At 44.6% G+C, this 21,175-nt stretch overlaps 1 protein-coding gene across 1 annotated transcript in view; it reads right to left on the reverse strand.

Annotated features, from left to right (window-relative positions):
• TNS4 (tensin 4) overlaps nucleotides 1-18,705 on the reverse strand; it is a 30,722-nt gene extending 12,017 nt beyond the window's left edge. Inside the window, exons 1-5 of the mRNA XM_083582928.1 lie at nucleotides 18,124-18,705; nucleotides 9,141-9,744; nucleotides 3,169-3,580; nucleotides 2,111-2,526; nucleotides 911-997 (exon numbers count right to left, since the gene is read on the reverse strand). Coding sequence (XP_083439054.1) covers nucleotides 911-997; nucleotides 2,111-2,526; nucleotides 3,169-3,580; nucleotides 9,141-9,624 — 1,399 coding nt within the window. The 5' untranslated portion in view covers nucleotides 9,625-9,744; nucleotides 18,124-18,705. The remainder of the gene's footprint in view (nucleotides 1-910; nucleotides 998-2,110; nucleotides 2,527-3,168; nucleotides 3,581-9,140; nucleotides 9,745-18,123) is intronic.
• Nucleotides 18,706-21,175: the final 2,470 nt, after the last annotated feature.

Consider the following 21,175-nt stretch of genomic DNA (forward strand, 5'->3'; position numbering starts at 1 on the left):
AAACATTTCATTGTGTAAATGCAAGGGACACATTTCTGCAGGCAAAAACACTTTGTATGCACAGCAAGACCAGTGCGGGGGGAGGGGCTGTGGAGATAGGGAGAGTTCTGTGGGCCAGATAGAGAAGCCTGGAGGGCCACTTTGCACTGAAGTTCCCTGCCCTCATTGTAATCCTTGCAAGAACCCTGTGGTTGGACCTCCAGATGTTGTTGGACTCTGGAGGTGGTCTGGGATGGCCAGTGGTCTGAGATGATGTGAGTTGCAGTCTATCAGCATCGGGGGGGCTATAGGTTCCCTTTCTCTTGTATATGTGGACTTGCATGTGTTCTTCTCTCTTTGGTACTTTCAGAATAAGCGAAGGAGGATTCTCCAACCTGTGCTTACCTCTGATTTGTAAAGCCAGGGCAGGGGTAATGGCGTTTGCTGGGCAGGGCTGGATTTAAATGAAGAGAGACCCTAGGCTGCTCCACTTGTGAGGCTCCTCCCCACCCCCACCCCCACCCCCACCCTCACAACTGGGGAGCAGGCAGGCTGGTGAGGCCCCCTAGATGTAGAGGCCTGAGTTGCCCTGCCCTTGCATGAAGTCTTGGGTTTGCAATTTTGGGAGAGGGGAGACTGTGGCACTGGGGAGAGGGCAGGCTGGTGAGGCCCCCTAGATTTAGAGGCCCTAGGCTTCAGCCTACTTAGCCTATACATAAATCTGGCACTGTTGCTGGGGAAAGCAGTGCTCAGGAGAGCATCCTTAACCCTCCCCACCCCTGCCCCGACTGCCCAGTCGAGTTAGGAAAAGTGACTGAAAAGGATGACCCTGGGCCCTGCTATATCAGAGGAAGAAAATATGGCTGCAGCTTCGCCCACTGTTTCTTAAATTCCCTGCTATTCCCTCACCTCCCTCATGAACGTATTTTACCTTGGTCCCTTGTGATGCTAGGCTTGAACCAATACTTGGAGGTGTCCATCACGAACTTCATCGTTGTCTGGGTTTCTTTGGAATAGCCTGCAAGAGGGAAGAGGATACAGGAAAAGCTGGAAGCAATGTCCAAAAAGCGACTGCACTGACCAGAGAGACTAATCATTGTTCCTTTAAATTTTAGGCTAGGAAAACAGATGACTTAAGTGGGGTCTGAAAGGGACTTATGAAATCATAAAGATCCAGGGGGAAAAGACACATTATTTGAAATGAACCATCCATTGAAATGGCTAGACAACAGATTTATGGCAATACTGTAAGAGGAAAGTTACCTCTTCACAGAACAAAAATTAACCTGTTGAATTCATTGTTAAAAGATGTTAGCCATTGACTGAACTATACCTGAAAGTAGTTTCCTTAATGCCGGGTGAACGAAAGGTAAATTAATTTTAGGGTAGATCTTTTAAAGGTATCTAATTCATTTTCACATTCATTCTCTCCCTACCCTCTGCAGTATGACTGAATACTTAGCTTTCATTTTTTTAAATAAAGAAAGTTAGAAAGCAAAAAGTGGAGGCTGTGCTCTAAGGCTTATTAGGCAGATACGGAGATGCTGCTGTTGCTAAGATCTCCAAGTCACTTAATTACTGCTGCTAAGCAATCAGAAGGAAGGAATGTCCGGCATTTCTGGTATTGTCTGTGCTAAAGGGATTTTCCCTCTTCCAACAGAAGTAGCTTGCACCAAATAGTACAGGAAAAAAGCCGTGATGCATTGTGCCTTTGACATGTGTGTGGCTGGTACAAATTAAACAGGGCAAGCCTTTTCTAGTATGGAAATAAAATTCTGGGGAAAGCTTCACCACCATTCTATCTGTCACGATATCTTTTTACTTGTGCGTGGCCCCCAATTTGCTTTTGGACCCCTTACGTGAGCACAACAGCTTGTAATATTCTGAATGTTGGATTTTATTTTGCTGAAGACAAACTTTTTATAAACTAAAAAGTTCATTTTGATGAACTTGAACTGTTTAATTAAAGGATGAACTCAAACCGGTTCCTTTTCAATGGGACAAACTTGAATTCGTTTTTTTCAAATAAACATTCCAAGCACTGATCCTTTCCATGTGCCCCATTTGCAACAAAGTTGTTTTGAAATTTAAAATATATATAGGTTCTAATCACAGGGGTCAGATGACTTACTGTCCAGAGACGAAGAAGATGAGAGCGAGCTCTCTGAAGATGTTTTGTTGGAACTGCTGGCACCTGAAAATGAGCCAGAACTGGGTGGGACCATCTTCTGTTTGAAAGAACCTGGGTGATTCCTGTAAAGTTTGGAGGACATCTCACTGTCTTCCAGACGGCCGTTGATAAGCACAATGGGCACAGGGGATGGGGAGCTTCTGACGGGTGAAGGAGAGCAGCTATGGGTCTGTCCCTTCTGGAACGGCTGAGGTAGGGGAGAATTCCCTTTCTGGGAGCAACTGACACCAGGATAGTAGGAACCTGAGCTCCAGGAACCAAGGGAAGAACCATTGAGGGATCCAACAGAGGAAGGACTTCCCGTTGACCTGGTCTGAGGAGTGTCGGGCTCATTGTTGGACAGTGACTGGGAGCTGCTGCAAAAGATGAAAGGAAACACAGGAGGAGGCATTAAGGAAGAGGCATAAAACTATTAGCACCAAGTCAAGGCCTGCAGGTCTTTCTGGCCTGAAGGGCACTGTCAAGTCACAAATTGTGCCTGCAGAAAGAAAGGAAAGAATTGGGAGTGTGCTTAGAGCACACATTCCTTGGAAACTTAGTGACTTTACACCATGGTAATTGACAGGTAGTGCAGCCCCACCCACCTGTCACAATGACCTGCGGGGAGGTGGTGAAGCTCAGGATCCAGTCTGTTCAACCAGATCCTGTTTGCTACCCTGTCTTATAGTATGTGGTGCCTCTTATCTTCCAAACTCAAAAATTGCAAGTAGGCAAGGGATCTGCAACAAAATGTTGCGGTGGGGAGTGCTCCAGTTCAGAATTTCAACCAGTCCCTTTTCCCCCAGGATACTCCATTCAATTCCTAGTCCTCTCCCATAATAGTCAGTTAGCATAAGGGTGCCCAGATGATAGAGCTTCTGTACCTTTAATAGATGTGCATGATAAGCTTCCATCTACTGAAAGCACCTCTTCTGCACAACTGCTGTTATAAAGGTACAGAAACCCAAATGAGTTAACTTTTAGATCAGGTACAAAGGATTCCCAAGCAACAACTTTACCTTCCAAGAATGTAGCTGGTGTCCGACCCAGGACTTGTCGACAGCAGAGATGCCTCACTGCACCGTTGCACCAGCCTCCCATGCTGAGACACCTTCCGTAAGTTCTCCATGCCTGGGGAGGAAGCCAGGAGGGAGCTTGACCCGTAGCCCTTCTGGTCTTGCTGCGGGATGGAGATACTTTCGGAGACTCGGATGCAAGCCGGCGACTGCCTCCCTGTGGGATACTGGGGGCCACCAGGATCGTGGCCAACCATGAAGGTCATGTGGCCACTGGAGCGGGTTCCTCCATGGGGGAACAAAGGGCAATGGTTTGGGGGAGACGTGGAATGTGGAGCACTGGATGGACTCGCTGAGTTCTGCAGAGACTCCTGGCACTTTGCTCTGGCAGGTGTCATTTCGATGTACTTTATGTCTGGCAGAAAGAAACATCAAAAACTTCAGAAGCAAAAAAGAGCAACAGACAAGATGAAATAGAGCTCAGCAAAGCTTAGTCTCCAACCTTGTGGTTTTTTTTAACAATATACCTGTTTCGCTACACTAAGAAGCAACATATATTTTCACATCTATCTATATATATATATATATTTGCATTTTGTTCTGTACTTTTGTAAATTGCCCTGCAAGCACCGTGTGTGTGCGTGTGTGTGTGTGTGTATGAGAAGAGAGAGAGAGAGAGAGAGAGAGAGAGAGAGAGAGAGAGAGAGAGAACATTGTAAAAAGAGCTTCACACTATTTCACACTATTCCTGCATGCCAGGAGGCTGGACTAGATGACCCACTGGGTCCCCTTCCAAGTGAACAATTCTATGATTCAGTAATCCTTGCAGCAAAATCACCACCACCACTGCTCTGTAGAGTGGGGGAAAGCATCCTTCACGAATTTGGCTTTCAGCAACTGTGAAATGCTAGAGGGGCGGGACAACTTTGGCTACTCTCACCCTTAAAGCCAATTCTGAGAGGCAGTTAGATAGATAGATAGATAATTTATTACAGTCAAAGACCAGCTCACATAACACAATAAAAACAGTGTTCATAAAGATAAAATATACAATCAGAGCAGATTGCAGCAATAACTCATGAGTTAAAATTGGCTTTCATCAGTTCATCCTGGCTGGCTTCAGGAAAAGGCACTCGATGAAAACCATTTTCACGAAGAGGAATCTGCAAATGTTAGAATTAACCGTGCTCCCATCTCCCCTTGGTTGCCTGCTGTGTGAGTCACTTCCTCAAGAGCTCAAAATTTGGCTGCCCCTCCCCAACCCAATTTGAAGGCTGCTTCTACTCTTAAAAAAATGGTCTCTTTTTGTTTCTTTCCCCATTGTTCTCTTTGATCTTTCATGAAAGTTATTGTTTCTTTCCTAACAAGAGAGTAGGATGACTTGGGGGCAGAGGACAGAACTTCTGGTTTAAGGTACATCCACTACCTGAGAGGCAGTTAGATTTCCCTCGGGACAAATCTTGGAGAAATGCCCCAGTTGCTGAAACGCCTCAATCCCTTTCAACCAGCTCAACCCTACAGCATCAAACTGCAAGCAGCTGCACAGTGACGCTCAAATGTTTATAGCTGCTGATTCTTCAAAGCCGCATTCAAATCATGCCTCTGTCCTTGAACCTGTTTTCAATGCCAGGACCTGGTGTTGGGATACACATAATAAGCAAAGCAGCCAAGAGCAAGACTCCGGGCATGTGCAGAGTGTAGTGATGGGAAATGATGGGGTTAAACAGTAAGCGCATTCACTATGTTGGGTTAGATCTGAAGATTCCACCTTCAGACAGTTCTTGCGGTTACTTTCGTTTTCCTATTCAGTTCTCTCTTTGCTCAATAAATAAGTCTAGGTTTTGAGGTCTACAAAAAGACAGGGAACTAAACAAGAATGATTGGGGTATGGGGCAATCCATCTGGCCTGTCAATAAGAAGCATTAGGCTGACAGGAACTAGGGACAGTGCCTTCTCAGTGATGGCCCCATATCAATGGAATTGCCTACAGCCATTTCATTGGTGACTTTAAAAAGAATTTATCAGCTGGTTTAATTAATTGTTGAGTTTTACTGCCCATTTTAAGGAATGTAATGTGGCTTTTAGTAGGCTTTAAATGTTTGCTGTAGAATTATTTTGTACCCTGCTTGTGAAGGCAACGGCCCTGAAATGCGTATATAAATCTTTTAAGAAGCAAACTGAGATCAAAGGTCACTCCTGGCTTAATTCCAGGTACTTTCCCTTTCCAGGTACAAACGACCTCCAGGATCTGGAAGGCAAACAGCCCTGCCAAAACAAGGGTTATATAGAGTCATTCCAGTGATGATCATTGAGCCCATTACTTGTTGGCACCTGTATGGGAGGGTGTGGCTGATGCTTTAGTTTTTCTCATAGGTCCTGTCTGTACCTGACTCCAGATGAAAAACATCTGGTGACACCCCAAGAATACATCAGAGGCAAAACCACACCTCAGTGTTGGCAATGATCTTGAAATATCTTTTTCTGATATTCTCCAGAGGTGGAGAAATCTGTGACCCTCCATATGCTGTTGGACTTCAACTCCCATCATCCTGACCATAAGCCATTGGAGTCCAATACACCTGGAGGGCTACAGGTTCCCCAACCTTGTTATACACAACTACATACATATACATAAAGGTTTCCTTAAAAATAAAATAAAATGGGGATCTTTACTATCACAGCATCAATGAGTTTGTGCAGGATTGGCATAATATTAGTGCCACTTTACTAACCCTGGAGGAATAACCTTGGGGGTGGGAACAAGTTTGCTTTTATTACCAAGTGTGTAATACATTTGTTCAGTTTGGACATAGAGGCACAAAAACTCCCAGCGTTTTTCTTTGCCCAATTCTTCTGGGAAGGCTTCTCATTTCAATCTTTTCTCTCCACTGCAGTTTATCTCTTTCTAGAGATTAGATTGCAATCTAACAACTGTAATCTGCACTGAAGATGTTAATTTTTTAATTTTTTCAGTTGTTTTGGAAGTATACAGAAAGAGAAGGAATTGTGTTAAACAGGAGGCAAAGTTCTAACCACTTTGTATAACCACTTTTTGAGTGCTCTAAGTACTTCACATATAGCCGCTGTGTGGAACCTGTAGCCCTCCAGATGTTGCTGAACTCCCATCAGCCCCAGCCTGCAGAATCATATTATTCCATTCAGGTTTGGTCAGTACAATTATCCTCACATGGGCAGAGGTAAGAGGAAGACAGAACCTGACAGAACAGAGCAGTGTTTCCCAAACTTGGGTCTCCAGCTGTTTTTGGACTACAAATCCCATCATCCCTGACCACTGGTCTTGCTGGCTAGGGGTGATGGGAGTTGTAGTACAAAAAAACAGCTGGTGACCCAAGTTTGGGAAACACTGAAATAGAGAGACAAACTACCTATTACTTACAAATCCTCTATTTTTCCCACCTCAAAAAAAGTTCACAAGCTGCTTTTTCTCCACTAGCAGGGAAGAGGTACCTGCGGTTTTCCATATGCTTGTTGGACTCAATTTCTAATGAGTTCCAGCTAGGATGGCCAATGATCAGGGATGATGGGAGTTGTAGTCTAGCAACATGAAGAGGACCACAGGTTGCCCATTGTTGCCCAGCAGGGTTCTAGGTGAATCTCGTGAATCTCTCCTGATAGCCAATCGCATGCTTTTTGCAAGAGGGCAACATAGCAATTTATAACCTGTGCACGCCCTTTGTGAAATGATGCGATGTGTCTGTATTTTGTACTCTGAAAGTAGTGCCAAAGTACAAAACCTAGCAGGGTGGTGTGAGTCATGCTGCCTTGTTATGCAGTGTGTCTCTGCCTTTCCTTCAGGCTTAGCATGACACGGTCATCATCGCTGGGGACTAGAAAGCTCTAATGGGCAATTAGCTGGTTCAAGCATCTAGTGGGAGCATGATAGCCACCTGCCATAGTGGAGGTCACAGAATCATAGAAGTGTATTATTATCATCTGGCTGGATTTCCCAACTGTGGAGTTGGAAGGGATCCTGAGGGTCATCTAATCCAACCCCCCACAAAGCCAAAATAAAACTGATAAGTAAACCATATAACAACACATTTAAAAGCCTGCCAGAACAAAAATGTCTTAAACTGCCACCTAAAGGACAACAGAGAAGGAGCAGGTCTAATCTTCCTTGGTACAGAGTCTTACAATTAAGGTGCTACCACTGCAAAGGCCCTGTCTCACATCCCCGCCATAGACACCTGCCTTGATGGCAAAATGCAGAGCAGGTGCTCTCTTTGAAGATGACTGCACTTGATAAGCGCGTTCATGCAGGAAGAGGGGGGCCTTCAAATTCCCTGGTCCCAAACCATTTAGGCTGGGCTTTATATGATAAACTATGCAGTGCCCCGTGGCTTCCTGAATTTCCTGGGTGTTGCCAAGTGGGTTCTGGGACATCACCCAGGAAATCTTATGATGTGGGCTGAGACATCATTGGTTACATTTCCATTTTAGATGAGAATATCTATTGTGTGTGCAAACCTTTCCAGCAACATAGAAAAAAGAAGTGTGTGGGATGGAAAGAAGCAATTTATTCCTAGTTTCCTGACATGCTTGGTTATTGCAGCTCAAAGATAAATCTGTGGGGGAGATGACAGTTAATCTCATGTTGCCCTTGGCAATCATCGCAGGGAACACCCTCTGAGACATCACCACTGAGTTTTTAAAAAATGACTAAGCAGACTTGTCTCAACAGGCTCCTCCCCACCCCCAGCCCATGTCATGGGCAAAACACACAATGCTGCACTTAATGGACACATCTAATCCAATCAAGAAAAATCAATCAGGTGTGTTAGAGGGAACAATCATATGGAGTTTAGATTGGGGGGGGGGGTAGAAATACCACAAACTAGAACAAGTCAATGGATGCATCATATGCCTAGTGGTCACAAACTGCCAGTGAGATGGTCAACATCATCTGAACTGAACTTTGACGAAGGTCCCATCTGCACTGCACATTTAAAGCAGCTTCCTACCATTTTAAACAGGCATGGCCTGCCCCAAAGAATCCTGGGAAATGTAGTTTGTTAAGGCCAGTGAGACTTCTCCTCACAGAGCTACAATTCTCAGAATTTTCCTTAAAAATAGCTCAAAAACCTCTCTTTTTTTGCAAATTTGCTCAACAACTTTGGCTAAAAACATTGGATTTTCACTTTTTGAAATATGGCAACCCTAGCGGTTGTGTGTGTGTGTGCGCGCGCGCACGCACACACACACACACACACACACACACACACACATTTGTGGTGGAGCAATCAATGATATCTCCATCTACAGTCTGAAGAAATACAACCCAGATCAAGCCTAGATTAAAGGTATGGAAGACCAAAGGCTAATACAGTGGTACCTCCGGTTGTGGATGAGATTCATTCCAGAGGTCTGGTTGGATCCCGAGGTTTCTGCAACCTGAGGATCGCTTCTGCGCATGCGTGCAGGGCAAAACCCACTCAAATACTCCTGGTTTTGCCGCTTTCGCATGCTGAAGTTTACGTAACCAGAGGGTTACGTAACCGGAGGTACTACTGTAGAAGACTATCAGCTTTCCTATCCTTCTGCTATTCTCAGATACAGCAACCTATGAGAAAGGGAAGCCGAAGGGCAGATGACTAGTCCAGGGAAGCTCAGCTTCATTGGCTGAGCTGGGAAATTGAAAGCCTAAAAATTATGAGGGCTTAAGGCTACTTATTAGCCTCGTGGTTGATTTGGCCCTGAACTCAGTCACAGATTCGTCACCGCATCTGCTGTTTGTCAGAATGGTGAAACATTCACCACTACAGGTTTATGGAAGTTGTTTTTGGGTGGGAGCTAAGTTTCCAGTGATTTGGGAGAGTGAGAGCTCCTCTGAGGGACACCACGCAATAAATTCCCATGGGGGCAGGCAACAGGGAGAAAAGTCAACCCCCAGTGATTTGGCCCTCTCATCAGCTCAGCAGACTGAGCCCTGTAACTCATTGAATTCCACACCTTACCTGGGGATTCTGGCTCCTGTTTTGGGGCCACTGCTGTGCTGCTTTGTGGAACAGCTTGGTTAGGACTCTGGCTTTGGATCGGATTCAGCTGGAGAGGCTGGAAAGTGGGGTCAATTTCCAAGATCAGGCGGTTCAGTTTATCAATGGACACATCCAAAGTGGGAGAGAATTCTGGGCAGCTGTCATTGCCCGTTTCTGTCGGCTCCTCTGGCAGACATTTATCCCCCAAATTTGGGGATTTCATAGGTGTGGCCTCTGCCGGCTTACAGGAGTCATAGAGTTCCATCTTGGGCAGTGGACCTCCTTTGCCTTGGTTCAATGAGATCTGTCTGTCCCAGCCTTCTACAGAATAATATAAATACTGCGATGGCGAAGTGTGGCAAGGCGAATAACCGTTAGGCTGCAAGTGAGCGTGGTCTTCTTGGGACGAAACACATATTGTCTGTCCGACCCTAAGCACATGGTTTGGCATCACCCTTGACATCCTTCGGGTGTGAAGTCTTCAAGGATTGTTTATCTTCTCTCTCTCTCTCTCTCTGAGCGGCTGAGATGTTGCAAACACCTGCAAACTTTTCCTGGAGCCTGCAGCATCAAAGGAGGAAACCTGTGCAAACAGAATGTTAAAACAGAAGATAAATGGTTATGAGCACTCTGGTAATGCACTTTAGTTTCAGAACGGCAGGTAATGGGACAGAGAGGGAGAAAGGCAGCTTACTTATTTAATTGTAAGAAGAAGAAAATGCATTTCTTCCAGGCAGTGCTGGTGGGGAAGAAAACAGGTTTGTTTGTTTTTTGAAGAAAATACATGGAGTCCTTGAGCAAAGTAGAAACAATAGATGCAGAGCCCAAAGTTTTATTAACAAATGTAGCTATAACACAGGGGTCAGCAAACTTTTTCAGCAGGGGGAGGGTCCACTGTCCCTCAGACCTTGTGGGGGGCCAGACTATATATTTTTTTGGGGGGGGGGGAAATGAACCTATATGCCCTACAAATAACCCAGAGATGCATTTTAAATAAAAGGACACATTCTACTCATGTAAAAACACGCAGATTCCCGGACTGTCCGTGGGCCGGATTTAGAAGGCGATTGGGCCGAATCCAGCCCCCCCGGGCCTTAGTTTGCATACCCATGCTGTAACATCTGTGATTCCTTGCAAGTGGACAGAGAATAGAGACCAGCTTTATTAACAGGCACAGAAAGGGAAGGGCAGCTCTGGGAAGGGCTGAGGAGGATGCAGCAGCAAAAATGGGCAATTGCACTGATACACAAAAACATAGCACAGATAGGAAAATAGAGATATAGATTAGCAACCAGGAACCTCCGGCCCACAGGTTTAATTCTGTTGGGTATAATCAACCTTGAATGGCTCCAGTCAGTAGAGGGCAGGGTTGAGAATATAATAGTCAGGTAAAAGTACACTTTTGTGGTTTCCCACTAAAACCCTCCCCCGCCGCAAACTCTGCCGCTTCTTCCCATTATTATTATTATTATTATTATTATTATTATTACTAATGCTCCACCTTTTCCCCTGATGGGACTCAGGGCAACTTACAGATAAAAACAAGAATTGCTAAAAGCAGAAAGAACTACCACTGAAAAAACAATTAAACATTAATAAAATTAAAACTATATACACATATAAAATCTGCTTACAAATTGCAATAAAAGCAGCACGGCACCAGTTCTTTCATTAAAACAAGAAGGTATTCAACCTGGTGGCAGAAGGACAGTAAGGACCAGTCTAGCTTCTCCAGGGAGGGAATTCCAGAGACTGGGAGCAGCCACCCAGAAGGCCCTTTCCTGCATCCCCACCAAACATGCCTGTGAGAGGGGCAGGACCAAGAGAAGGGCCTCCCCTGAAGATCTCAAAACCTGGGCAGGTTCAGGTGAGCAAATGCAATCTTTGGACTTAATATGTTTGCACTTAAGTCATTTCGGGCTTTATAGGTAATAATCAGCACTTTGGATTGCACCTGGAAACTGAAGGGTAGTCAGTGGAGCTGTTCTAGCAAGACAGTTGTATACAGTGGTCTCTCGGGTTAAGTACATAATTCGTTCCAGAGGTCCGTTCCTAACCTGAAACTGTTCTTAACCTGAAGCACCACTTTAGTTAATGGGGCCTCCTGCTGCTGCCGTGCCACCGGAGCACAATTTCTGTTCTCATCCAGAAGCAAAGTTCTTAACCCGAGGTACTATTTCTGGGTTAGTGGAGTCTGTAACGTGAAGCGTATGTAACCTGAAGTGTATGTAACCCGAGGTACCACTGTACTCCCTATAACCAGCCTTGGTCAGCAAGCCGGCTGCAGCTCTTTGAGCCAATTTAAGTTCCTGAGCACTTTTCAAAGGCAGCCCCATGAAGACCACATTACGGTAATCCAAATGGGATGTAACTCGTATCAGCTAACACAATGCTCTTCTGCAGGTGGTCAGAACAACTGTGGAAAGGTTCACTGCTATGTATTTCTTTGTTTACCTTACTTTCCTTGTTGGACCTCAGGCGCACCCATAAAGTTAACTTTCTGCAAGGCTGCTTAAGATACTCCAAAGCTTTCACCACTACCGATGCAAGCCCTTTCAGGAACAGACAAATGGGTGTCAGCCTAAGTTTATAGCACAGGCTCAAGGCAGGGAGAAGGTAAGGGCTGCAATTGCTGCCGTACGTCATGTCTAGCAACTGTTGACTTACTGCCCTGAAGGCTGATGAGAGAGGCAGATGAAAAAAGGCTTGACGAATAGCCAGGACGTTATACTCTGGGAATTATATAACTGTTGGACGTGAACAAAAACGGCTCCTTTCTGTCCCCCTTTTATCTGGAACGGAAACTAGGGATCAATGCATTTCAGAGGACTTTCTCCCCCACATAATAGCTGTTTCTGATTTGGGAGAAGGCTTAGTGCCATTTCACATAGATATGTAAGGATTTGCACAATCGGGGGGTGGGGAAGAAAGGTTCTCACATTTTTTTTGGAACTTGTTCCTCTTTTAAACGTGACCCATCTCCTGCCCCTTCCATACCAACGATCTGTTTTACATGCACGGTTGGAAGCAACCCAAGAAGAAAGGAAACTGCGTTACATAGAGACTTACCATTGCTCCATCAAACTCAATGTTGTCTACATAGACTGGCAACAGCTGTGTAGGGCTCAGGCAGGAGTCTTTCCCAGCCCTTCCTTGAGATGTTGGTGGACTGAACCTGAGCTACAGTCTCCCCCCAAACCTGCTGCCTGCACAGAACTTCTTCTTCTTTTTAAATCTAATACTGGCTACAGAAGAAGACACCTTTGACTGTTCCTTTCATAGGTAAATTTCTACTTAATAGTCCAGAATGGACTATTGTCTCCTCAATAGTAGGAGCTAATGGTTTAGAAATTATTAGAGATTTCTTAGTGTTTTGGAATGCTCATCAGATGCTCACAAAGATTGCACATCTTCAGATGAAGGTGAGGTGAGATCTCATTGAATGTTAAGCTTGGAAAGGAGCCTAGGGGTCATCTACTTCACTGCTCTCCCATGCAAAAGAAACCAAGCTTGGATACAGTCACTCCCTGGAATTTCCAATTACAGTTGTACCTCGGAAGTCAAACAGAATCGGTTCGGGAAGTCCGTTTGACTTCCAAAATGTTTGACTTCCAAAGTGCGGCTTCTGATTGGCTGCAGGAAGCTGTGAAAGCCCTGTCAGACGTTCGGCTTCCAAAAGAACGTTCAAAAACTGGAACAATCACTTTCAGTTTTCGATTGTTCAGGAGCCAGAACATTTGACTCCCAAGGCGTTCGGGAGTCAAAGTACGATTTTACTCCAAGATCTAAGGAGTGCTTCACAGCATCACTACAATAGAGCAGCAGTCCCCCCCCCCAGCCTTTTTCTGAGAACAACACACCAAATTAAAAATAAGGTTGGGATGATTTGGGGACTGAGTGAGAGCCAGGGTGATGCAGTGGTTCATATGTTGCACTAGGAGTGGGATAACCCAGGCTCAAACACCCCCCCCACCATTAGACCATGAGACTCATCGACTGCCCATTGAGCCTGTCACAATCTCTCAGGGTTGTTCTGGGGAGCTTCTTGGAGGAAAGTCTGGATTTAAATGTCACAAATGAATAAATAAAATTCAGACACCCTCACACACCCAATGTAGATGGGTTGCTGTTGTTGTTTTGGAAAACTTTGAACCACAACAATTTCCTATGCCAGGGGTCTGCAACCCGCGGCTCCGGAGCCGCATGTGGCTCTTTTACACCTTTGCCACGGCTCCGGGGCGGATACTAGCGAGGGAAGGAGGCGCATTGTGCGCCCCGACACTCCCCACTGTGGCGGGTGCTGTACTGGCTGTGACGTCGCATGGGGGCGGTGCGTGCGTTAGTCACGCACCGTCCCGACGCCACCTTCCCGCCCGCCCGCCTGCTACATTGTAAGGGGCATGTATGCTGGTCACTGTTTTGAAGGGGAGTGAAGAACACACACAAAAAAGGTAACTTGTTAATTTAACGTTTATTTCTATGAGGAGGAGTAATTCTGAGGGGTCAAACAAAGAAATAATAAAAAAGTGACAAAAAAGTTATTTTTATAATGACGAGTTTTGCGGCTCCCAGTTTTTTCTTCTTCGGAAATGGGTCCAAGTGGCTCTTTTTGTCCTATGCAAACCCCTGTCCTATGCAAATCAGGCTAATTCGAATAGAGTAATCTACGTTGGAACTTTTTCCATTTGCATCAGATTTTTTTATTCTTCTTCTGATGCCTCTGAGAGCGATCTAATATAACCCATTTAATTTACTTGTAGCAAAACACTTGCCCAAAATTTTATTTGCGGTTGGCACTCGCTCATTGCTGCTAACGAACTTGTGAAATGGAAAACATTCCCACAGAGAAATGAAACACTGGAGAAGTTCCCACCGTACGTCACTGATGTGTGCATAATTAAAACAACAACTGAGCACAGTACTGGAAGTGGAGGAAAAAACAGCGGGGCAAAACCTTCCTCCCAAGAGGTTTGCCCAGAGAGCCTCTTCAACTGCTAAACAGTAAGGGAATCCTGGTATTATTTCTAGAGCTTTTTAACAGCTAAGCACTGTTCAGAAGCTGAAAGGAGATGAGCGCTGCCTGCGGGCTCACAATCTGATAGCGACAGACAATAAGGAGCAAAAAAACAAATGGAAAGGAGGAAAGCTGCAGGCCATAAGGTCTTTTCTTGGAAAATCAGTGAGAAGGAGATGAGTTTACTGCAGGTGCTGCTTTAAATAAATAGGAGGAGATGGAGTAGTGCAAATGTTAAAAAGCTGGAAAGTGGGAAGAGCAAGAGAACAGTAGAAATCTGAAGAGCTTTATATAGTAAAATGAATACAACGTTGCAAGATAGACAAGGAGGAGCTAAAGAAAATAGGTAGAAACATAGCCCTTTGCAGAAGATTTTTACAACATTTATACCCCACTTTTCCTCCAAGGAGCTCAAGGCAGCATGTCGCCATTTTCATTCTTACAAGAACCCTGCAAGGCTGGGAGAGAGTGACTAACCCAAGCTCCCCTTGGAGAGCCATTGATTAGCAAAAGAAAGGTTCGTGGGGTTCAAAAGCGTATCATAATGGTTTCAGGCGATTGACAAGTGGGTGGGTCAAAGTGGGACATGGGGTATGTGGTGGGGATGTCAGAATCTGGCTCATGGTGGGCGGTTGGCGAAGTCAGACTCCGACCTGCTGGAGGAATCCAGTTCCCCATCCCTGGTCTACACAATCTATTTGAAAGAAAAACACACACCACTTTTAGCTAGCAGACCATGTCCTGAGATTCATACGTAGGAATTAAATGTCTGGGAAAGGTTGAGCAACAATAAGAGCAGGGGAGCCCAGGTTGCTTGAAACACAGAGCCTTCATGGGAGACATTTTGTAAATGCTCAGTATGCTTCATAGGCATATTTCCTGTTAACCTTACAACAGTCCTGCAAGTTATGCCAGTATTATTATCTTCATATTGCAGATAGGTAGCTGAGAGAACAGTGGCTTATCTGGAGTCCCCTAGGGGTGGGGTGCGATTTGACCCAGAAATTTTCCAGCAAATACTCTTAGCCCCTATACTAGACAAGCTCTTTTTAACTACCAGGCGTTTAGTGATTTACTAGAGGTGTCATTGACCAGTTAATAAAATAAATGGGGGGAGGGCAGAGATGATATTTATTGTGAGTCGCCTTGGACATTTTCTTAATTTAAAGGCAGGCTATAAATGCCTGTCCCTTATTACTATCCCTTTTCACACTACCAGTCCTTCAAACAGGACCAGCCAAGACATTTTGCTTCCTGAGGTAAAGCGACCCCAGCCCCACTCCAAGTTAAGCTGTCCTTGGCTGTCCATGTTATTTAGGCACCTGAGGCTGAAAGCCCTCTCTGGCAGTAAACACATAATATGGATAAATTGAATTAACCGACCATTTGCTGCCCTTTCATGATGCCCCAAATCGACTGCCTGAGGCGGCTGACTCACCCTGTCTAATAGGAGGGTCAAATTCCTGCCATGAGGACTACAGACAATCACCCTGGGCCTTTCTAAAGTCACACCGTTTTGTGCTTTGTGTCTCCAAGTCTGTGAGGCATATTAACATTAGGCTGTGTGACTAGTAACATGGCTTCTTGTTACTATAGTCAAAACAAACAAGCCTCAGTATGGCAACGGTATCCCGCCATCTCCCTGGCACACCCTCTTAATCCAGGAGCGCCACAAAGGAACCCAATGATGATTAAGGAGCGTGTAATCTGTGATCCGGCCTTCCTTCCCACGTTATTTCTAGGATAAGGAAATGGGCTTGTTTGCTTTTGCAGCTCAAATTTCAAGCGGGAAGAACAAAAAAAGAGTGACTAAATAGTCAGCTTTGAATAAACGTTGACCCCCACTGTTAAACAGGGATGAAGTTATTAATGTCAGTTTCTCTCAGTTTCTATTTATACAATCTTCAATTCACTTCTTTCCATTTTCACACATATATTTTCTAGATTTGTTTGTTTGTTTTAAAGTCTTAAGTTGAAAATTTGTACACATTTCTCCTCGTCTACGCATTTTTTTTAAGGGGGGAGAGCATTTTTTTCTTGTAACAGCATGGATTTCAGCATGTTATTCCCACTAATCAATCAATCAATCAATCAATCAATCAATCAATCAATCACTTATTCTTCTGTTTGCAGCCTTTCCAAAGTTCAAACCATGTGCAAGGCGGTTTACAATGTATAAAAAATTAAATAGCTAGTCATTAACAATAATTTAAAAAATCAAAAAGTACACAACCAAACTGAAAAATTCTACATAAATCACAAGATCCAAAATATAGATAAAAAAAACTAACACCAACAAGATCAACAACACCCCCCCTCAACCCCCCCTCGAAACACGAATTTTTGTACACGTTCTTGTAGTTGGAGAACTGCATTGCAAAATTCAGGCCAAGTCTGAAGGAGAACCGTGCTTTGGTTCTCATATTGTTTTGGAAGCGCAAATTTGCAAACAAATCCCACCCCCCCCCTTTCCTAACTGTAGGTCAGTGTTTGATGCAGCAATATTGCTCTCAATAGCTTCCAAAGCTTGGATCAAAATCTAGTGTATCATATCCAAAGAACCCATGTCTATTTTTACTCTGGTCCTGTCTGCAGCCCTTTAATTCCATTTCCCCTATCTAGGCCATGATTTCCATGACCCTCCAGGCTTCCCTTTTTTTGCAATCAGCGACTCTGCAGTTTACCCCTCACAGAGCTACAGTTCCCAGCACCCTTAACAAACTACAGTTCCTAGGATTTGTGGGGGAAAGCTTTAAAGGCATGGTGTTTGGATTAAAGTGGATTACAGCACTTTAGCACTCCTATGTAACTAAGGGGCCATACACAGAGTAAATTTAAAGCATATATTTTTCTTCATAAAATTCTGGGCACTGTAGTTTGTCCCTCACAGAGTTAAGAGTTGCTGGGAGTTGTCGCTCTGTGACAGGTAAACTGCAGTGCCCAGAATTCATTCAGCGAAAACGTGCTTCAAATGTACTGGAAAGGTATAGTGCTTACTTAGCCAAACTCACTTCAAACAGAAAATAACTGCAGGCGTTTCATTGTTAGGAAAATGGCGGGGAAATGCAATGAAAAGTGTGGGTGGAACAAATAATTTGCGGGAAAACATATAAACACTGCACAGACAAATCAGGATGAACACTTAATCTCCCTGCAAACAAATCAAAAGGAATGCTCAAAAAAGACAAGGCATAGTCTACCCTCCACATAAGCTTTGTGCAAGAAAATCTGGGCAAATGTTCAATAAACATCATCTGGAGGAACCTTGAGAAAAGACAGGATGACAATGACAGGACGATGGTGTCATGTGGATGCCCCATAAAAAGTGAGCCAACGAAGCATGACAATTCCATACTAAATCCCTGATACTGAAGCACCCCAGGTTTTGGAAGTTCATAGCTAGTGTCAGGGCTCACCCTGTCCAGCAGTAAGCAGGATCCCCCACAATTTCCCCCGACAAGCCAAAACCCACTTAACTCTTCCTCTGCACATCAACCCCTATTATCCAGTTTGCTTCGTGAATAAAGGCCAGGTGCAACCAGGCTGTCCTTCCCGCCCTGTGCCAACAGCACTTGCAAAGGTAGAAGAGAAAAGTGAGGTCAAGAGTCGAAACAAGCAACTTCAGTTCTTTCCCGTACGTTTTGCATGCTACATGCATAATGAAGAGTGTGACTGCTCTAGAACCGAAAGGATTCTGCAGGGTTTGGGGGTTTCTTTATCACCGTGTTCTAGATCTCTGGACCCAAACCAGTCACAAGAAAAAAATGGATGGAGGGACCCCGCATTTTACATTCCAATCCATCAGACATGACATATCATAGTGGGACAGATATTATGCAACTTAATACGGGGCGCTGGAAAAAGTTGCAGGGGGAAAACAAAAAAGAGAAATAGAGAGGGAGAGAGAGAAAGAAAGAAAGAGAGAGAGAGAAAGAATCATTTCATTACCTAAGCTGCAGCAGCTGTTTTCTGTGATATACTCACTCCGAAGTGTGGCAAAGGGAAAGTGTGAGAAGATATGAGTGCCTTGAGGGTGCTGTTGCTTTAATGGTCGTCCCGTCCCGCCTATGCCAGGTGAGCTCATGGCAGCCACACCTGGATTGCTAAGGCGTGTCTCTTCGAGTCATGTCCAGGAGTAATGAAAAAAAGCCCAAGAAGTTGACTGTGGAAGCTGGCAACCAGCCAGGCATGCTCCCTCCACCGCAACTCGTTGCTTCACTAAGCAGGAAGACAAATGGCTGCATAATGTAAAGGGGAAATGAACAAACAGAGAAATAAAGAAGTGAATCTGGGCATTTGACAAAAGGAGGTGGGGGGATTTTATCCCGATTTCTGGTAAACGAGAGGTGGAGGGAGAACAATACCCTCTAGTGCCCTCTGGCTGGCATCCAGGCTCCCTCATTCACAGTCTGGAATAACAGACAGAGAGTGTTCCTGAGAATGTGCAGAGCACACTTCACTCACCAACAAGAACTCGTGTGGTGAAAAGGGTGGGCAGAGCGTTGCCCCAGGCACAGTTTTCCCCAGGGCACATTCTGCCCCTGCCAGCCCTGCACTGCTTTGCAAATCGGATCCCACATCCCATCGGATCCCACATCATGAAGCAGCGTGGGGCTGGCAGGGTGTCAGGAGGACGCAACAGGCATGTGACTTCCAATTAGAGCGACTGAGTGGATTGGAAGGGCATGTGCCTGTTTTGCTGTGTCCTCCTCATGTCGCCCTCCACTCTCTGCCCCCGCATGCAGCGTGGTGGGAGGATATATGCAGTGACTATATTATTACATGAGCACTGTTTCACAGCATTTGATATTTTCATTTACGTACATTCATTCAAAATAAGATGGGTTTATGAAGCAATTCTATATCCTCCCACCACGCTGATGAAGAATTCTACGAAACAGTAGTCAATATCCGGAATCACTGTTCAGTGTTGGACATCATATTTGCTGAATACACAAAGCTTCACAGCTTGTCTTTCATCGTACAAAGTCTGGTACCTCACTTCATTTAAGGATTTTCAGAGACTTTGAGACTAAAGATTTCATTTTGTACTTGTTATGGTTTTGAAGGAATTCTATAAAGGCTGTCTGTTGTGTATGTACATGGTCATCATGTTGCCTAGATATTGCTGAAGTTCTCTTTGCCACACGGGTTTGTTTGCCTACCTACTTTCTCCAGAACAAGCAGAATATTTCCCTGTTCTGCACTACAACATTCAGTAAGAGGTGTCGGGTCTGCTGGCCTTACCCAAGCATTGATCTTCCATTGTAAGCTACAAGCAGAATTGCAATAGGCTCCTCATTGTCCAGCTGGGACGCGGGTGGCGCTGTGGGTAAACCTCAGTGCCTAGGACTTGCCAATCGTCAGGTCGGCGGTTCGAATCCCCGCGGCGGGGTGTGCTCCCGTTGCTCGGTCCCAGCGCCTTCCAACCTAGCAGTTCGAAAGCACGTCAAAGTGCAAGTAGATAAATAGGGACCGCTTACTAGCGGGAAGGTAAACGGTGTTTCCGTGTGCGGCTCTGGCTCGCCAGAGTAGCTTCATCACGCTGGCCACGAGACCCGGAAGTGTCTGCGGACAGCGCTGGCTCCTGGCCTATAGAGTGAGATGAGCGCACAACCCTAGAGTCTGTCAAGACTGGCCCATACGGGCAGGGGTACCTTTACCTTTACCTCATTGTGCAGAGTACTGCACTGTTCCTGTACATGTGAACCTCTCTACGTTCCATTCACACTAGTGAACTGAGTATGACATAGCTGCTGAGAGTAGGTCACATGGTCACTTGAAGCTCAGCACATATATACACTAGGACCTTTGTACTTGCGTGGCATTTTATCACACCATGAAAACCAGGCCTTTGGCCGACTGACATCCAGTGCCCTTTTAAATATGTTGTGAAAGGGTGTGTGTGTTATTTGTTTGTTTCTGTTCTTACTTATAATATGTATTTTGTGTCTTTTTTATATTCTAATTTTATACTGTGAACTGCCCTGAGATTTTTGGGTAAAGGGAGGTATACAAATTTAATTAATGATAGTAATAAATAATAATAAAGGCAAATATTTATTTTAAACAGTACTAAAATACATTTCTCACTATGATGTTTAACCCAGTAGTGGGTACCACATAGATAAAAGAGTGTTATATCATTATAACACTATGATGCTGTTTTAAATTTTTCTTTTTTTTTTAAAAAAAAGCATCAACATCCTGATAATTGATTCCGTTGTTAAGCTACACATAGGATGCTTGCATCACCATTTTCATTTGGGATGCAATCATATGCCAGCCAGTTCAGGTTACGCAATTAAACCCCACTTCCTCAAAAGATCAATTTTTTTGTGGTAAGAAAAGTGAGGGGGAAATGCTCTGAAAAGCAGGGAATGGCACGTGCTTTTACACAACATTCTCTAGCCTTCCCACAAATAACTCAGAAAGAAGACTGGTTTAAACAGCCAATGTTCCGATGAAAACAAATCAGGACAAATGTTCAAGAATCAGGTTCCCTGGAAGCGCCCTCACTAATAATAATAATAATAATAATAATAATAATAATAATAATAATTTATTATTTATACCCCACCCTCTCTGGGCAGCTTCCAACAAAAGATTAAAAATACATTAAAACATCAGTCATTAAAAACTTCCCTAAAAGAGGGCTGCCTTCAGATGTCCTCTAAACGTCTGACAGTTGTTTATTTCTTTGACATCTGATAAGACGGCGTTCCACAGTGCAGGCGCCACTACCGAGAAGGCCCTCTGCCTGATTCCGTGTAGCCTCACTTCTCGCAGTGAGGGAACTGCCAGAAGGCCCTTCGGAGCTGGACCTCAGTGTCCAGGCAGAATGATGGGGGTGGAGACGCTCCTTCAGGTATACTGGGCCAAGGCCGTTTAGGGCTTTAGGGTAAGGTTACCAGATGTTTTTCAATGAATTCTTCCCCCCCCCAATATTTTTTATTAAGTCTTATAAAAATATAACACATACTGCAACAAACTGTCTGAA

This window comes from Podarcis filfolensis (genome assembly GCF_964270895.1).
Source record: "Podarcis filfolensis genome assembly, chromosome: 13".
Lineage (NCBI taxonomy): Eukaryota > Metazoa > Chordata > Lepidosauria > Squamata > Lacertidae > Podarcis > Podarcis filfolensis.